Source organism: Acanthisitta chloris, unplaced genomic scaffold, assembly GCF_000695815.1.
Source record: "Acanthisitta chloris isolate BGI_N310 unplaced genomic scaffold, ASM69581v1 scaffold16381, whole genome shotgun sequence".
NCBI classification, from domain to species: domain Eukaryota; kingdom Metazoa; phylum Chordata; class Aves; order Passeriformes; family Acanthisittidae; genus Acanthisitta; species Acanthisitta chloris.
In genome coordinates this window covers 4,133-8,474 of record NW_008655616.1, presented here as the reverse complement: position 1 = coordinate 8,474, position 4,342 = coordinate 4,133, and the positions used below count along the sequence as shown (strand labels likewise).

General features: G+C 35.4%; 1 protein-coding gene across 1 annotated transcript in view; it reads left to right on the top strand.

Annotated features, from left to right (window-relative positions):
- The window catches only part of LOC103811043 (regulating synaptic membrane exocytosis protein 2-like), a gene marked incomplete at both ends in the record, with an annotated part of 50,685 nt that overhangs the window by 45,656 nt on the left and 687 nt on the right, over positions 1 to 4,342 (top strand). Inside the window, one exon of the mRNA XM_009083988.1 lies at positions 3,716 to 3,762. Coding sequence (XP_009082236.1) covers positions 3,716 to 3,762 — 47 coding nt within the window. The remainder of the gene's footprint in view (positions 1 to 3,715; positions 3,763 to 4,342) is intronic.

The window sequence follows — 4,342 nt, the reverse complement described above, 5'->3', positions numbered from 1 at the left end:
TTTAATAAATATATTTATCCCTTTATTTTGCATAAGATGCACACAATAATCTTACCTTTACATGAGAAAGCATGGGTAAAATGACAACTAAAAATTAAGAAGTACTAAAAAATGTAGAACTACAATCTGAGAATGAAATTTCAGCAAGGATAATTTGTTATTATTTCAGCTATAATAGGAACTTAATGTGTTTGTCGTATCAGGAACTTAATGTGTAGGAACTTAATTTGATATGACAATTTGAAACAAACTTGATAGTAACAAAAATTTCTTTACCATGTCAGTGAGATGAGAGGTTATCTCCTACATACATGTGGAATTGTAATCCCTTTATGAGTCAATGATTCTATGATCTGTCCTGTCCTTAAAAACCTTTGCATAACTTGGGAGTTGTTGGTATAATAGTAATGCAAAGGGACAGATTATACTACTACAAGAATATTGCCACAGAGAAGGAAGTCTTGAGTTGTTTTCATCCAGGTGTAAATCCTTAATAGTATCTCTCAAACAAGAGTCTATAGCAAAAGTTTTGAGGAACTGCTCACATCTTGAAAATATTCAGTTGGGGTTTTTTTCTATTTCTGCATTCTCTTCATTATGTGAAACCTCCTGTATTCTTTCTCGTGCTTTTATACTTGCTGTCTGTTGTTTACCTTCCTTATCATCATGTCTTTTGTGTTACCATGTGCACTACTTTCTGTCACTAGAGCAACTCACCTATAGTTCCTTAAACAAAGTGATGTGGGCTCTCAAGATACCTTTTTCTGCATTAACCGCTTGTCTGAAAAACTCAGCCAGATCAGTGCTAAAAGAGTTTTTCGCTGTATTTGATTCACAGTGTCTTTTTTCCAGTAGATGTAAGTCTCACTGATGAATACTTTCTACAAACTGGAAAGGTTTTAGCTTCTGGCTAGGTGTGTGTATAACTCTTTGGAGTTTGATATTGACAACATAACTTTGGAAATGTTTTTCATGAGGAACTGGAAAGACTATATTATCTTCTCAGCTTCGAAGATTTTAGTTCATAATCAAATGGACTATAGAAATTATACCCTATGCTTGCCCAAGGAAACATAACATCATAGGTTTGTGTTCTGCCCTGGAAATGTTATTTAAAATCATTAAAAGCTCATATTTACCAAACATCAGAAGTGATGTTTATTTAGAATAATTGATGCCCAGTTAAAGGATTTCGCTTTTGCATTGAGATATATCCTATCACTTATAAAGAGAGTCTCTTGATGGTCTCATGGCAACGCACTAAATCATGCCAGAAATCTTCAGTTACTGGCAATTAGCTTAGCTGAGAACCTGTTGTCATATCCTGATATTCTGAGTACAAAACCAAATTCCAGTAAACAAAATTATTAATTCTTGTCTTTATTATGGGCTGAATGCTACAAAAACTGAAAATGACAAGCTAAGCTGATAAAGGCAGATAAAATGGAAGACTACTTTAAAACACAAAACACACCATTTTGCCATGCAATTTATGTCTTTTTCTATCTCAAAATAAAAATTGATGGCCAAGTTGCTATTCTGCTGTTTCTTATACACAAGAGCTTATCTATTTTTTGCTTTCTAATTCTCAGAAATAATTATTTTAAAATGCATGTAATTTTCTACTGTTTTGAATTAAAAAAACCCCTGATACTCTGTTTTTTAACAAATACTCTATGCAATCTGCTTGCAGTTGAACATGTCTTAAAATGCAAAGAGATGCCTAAAACTACTTCTGCATCTCCTACTTCTGATTATCTCAATCAGAGTTCCTTGTAATAAATGCCTTTCACACAACCATGAAATATATGCTTTAGGAACATAAATGATAGTGTTCAAAGTTTTTGAGTTCATTATTTCAGCTATCTATAGAAAGCTCATATTCAATATGTTCACAATGATATTTAAATATTATCAAGGTTTTATTTTCAAACTCATATGATAGAAATTTTTTTGAATGACAAGTTGGGCTCAGGAATATATCTCTGAGTAAAGTCATAGGAAAGTCTTGGATCCCTTTATAAATTTTACACATATCAAATATGTAAACTTTAATTTTTGCTTTTTAGTAGCCCTTGTGAGGTTCTGGCAAGCTTATTAATAACAGACTTTTCCTTGTCTTCAGTGGGCACTTATAGCAGTTCCATGCCTTCTATCTGTTTGAATTATTGGATACTGTGCATCAACTCACTTGGAAAGGTTTCTCAATCTTCTTAGTAAAGCAGTCTTTCTAGTGTGTCTTGAAAAATGTTCAGAAAAGATTTGGTATGCTGGAAAAGCTATACTAAAGAAAGAGGAGAGTTTTTATTTATATGTCATACAGACTCTTTTTCATTGTATGAGACTATAGAGATCACTGAGAGCATTTTTAATTTACCTTTGTGGTGGATTGACCTTGACTGAGCACCAAACACATACTCTCTTCTTTCCCCTCCTCACAGGACTGGGGGAAGATATAAGATGGAAAAACTCATGGGCCAAGATAAGGTTGTGGAGTTCAGTCAGCAGTTGCCATCATGGGCAAAACAAACTCAACTTGAGAAAGATTAATTTACTAGGAATTAATAAAAGAATAGGAGAGTGAGAAAGAAAATCAAAACTAAATTCACCTTACCTTTGCTTCCCTTCTTCCCAGGCTCAAATTCAGCCCTTTCCTCCTGGTTCTTCTGCCTCCCCCTCTGCCAAGCAGTGCAGGGGGTGGGGAATAGGAGTTGTAGCCAGTCCTTCTCCTCCTCCTTCTTTTGGCTTTTTCTCTCACTGTGTTCTTCCACAGCTGATGCACAGCTGTTTTACCCTTCTTAATTATGCTATCACAGATGCCCCGGTACCATGGCCAAGGAGCTGGCTGGGGCTGGCTGTGCCTGGCATGGGACAGTCCTGGCCTTTCCTCTCCGAGGTGTCCCACAGCCCCCACTGCCAGCAATGGGGCACCTGCACCCAATGCAGCCTTGAAGAAACCAACAGCACTGAAGCAGACAACATGATTTTAAATATTGTTATTGCTGTGGTTCAGAGCTGAAGCTCTTCATCTTGCTTGGTTTTGCTCAAATACCTCTGGAATTGTTTATTAGCATATTGATAGTTTTTATTAGCATACAGTAATGTTTGCCCCTCAGAGGAAGAATATGATCCTTTGTGTGTGTGTGTGGGGTGGATGTGATTGGGTCTCAGTCATTGCTTTGAAATTACATGGCTGTGCACACAGTTTAATAAAGGTGTTGCAACATGTCCTGCATATGCACGTACGTAATTTCGCCAAATGAACTTGTGCATTTTATTTGGTCATGGAAAAGGTAAGATTGTTCAAATTTGGGGTTCGAGGACAGTAAAGAACGTAGTGGGATAGCCATTTTTGGCTGTCAAGTATGTTTGAGTGAAGGTCCAGTAAATTTAATTAGTGTCTAATCATAAGATATCTACTGCTCACAGTTTTAGTCTGCCATTAACTTCTTTTATTTACTGAATTATTTTATTTGCGACTGTGCAGCCTCTCTCCTCCACCCACCCAACCAGTTTTGTAGGATTTAAATTGACACTAAAATTATTTATACTAGATAAGAGAGAAATCGTCCCAGTGGCTGAAGACAGCCAGCAGATCATACACCTTCCTGAGTCATTCCATGGTGGATTGAGAAGTGTTATAGCGTAACTATAGTGTAATGTGAATATGCTTGTTAGATAAAGGATCAGCCTGTCTTAATTTTCCTGATTTCAGGGACATTCCCAGAATACCTGACAGCACACATGCACAGCTGGAGTCCAGTAAGTTTCAATTGTGGGGTAGGAAAATCTTCTCTCTCTTTTATGTAAGCACAAATAGATTGAAGAATGTCATCTAAAGTCAGTATAGCTCTCGTCTCTTTGTCCGTATTTGTCTCAATATGTCATCTTGCTGTATTATCTATCTACCTTTGTTTAATTATAATTATTATCAAAAGTCAGGATATTTTGATTTAGATTCAACATTTGGTTATAAACTTAGACTGGTTTTGATTGAAAAGAAAATCATAATTTTAACTAATATAGATGAACATTAACAGCATTTTTAAATTTTCTGTTTTGTTGGTTTACATTTCAATTGAATCTTATGAAGTAAAAATGGGAAAGAAATGTTATTTATTTACAGTCTGAGTGATAGCTAGTTTGGTATCAGAATACCTCTACTTTGTTAGAATCATTCAGTACTACTTAAATTGACTAAACCAATATTTCATATGGGGAAAAATATCTTGTACTTTGGCTTACATCTGATAAAATGGATTTCAACCTGGAGTTATTTTATATCATTGTTTTAGAACTCTGTTGTAATAGAAACCATGAATAAATGCAGTGGCATAGGCTT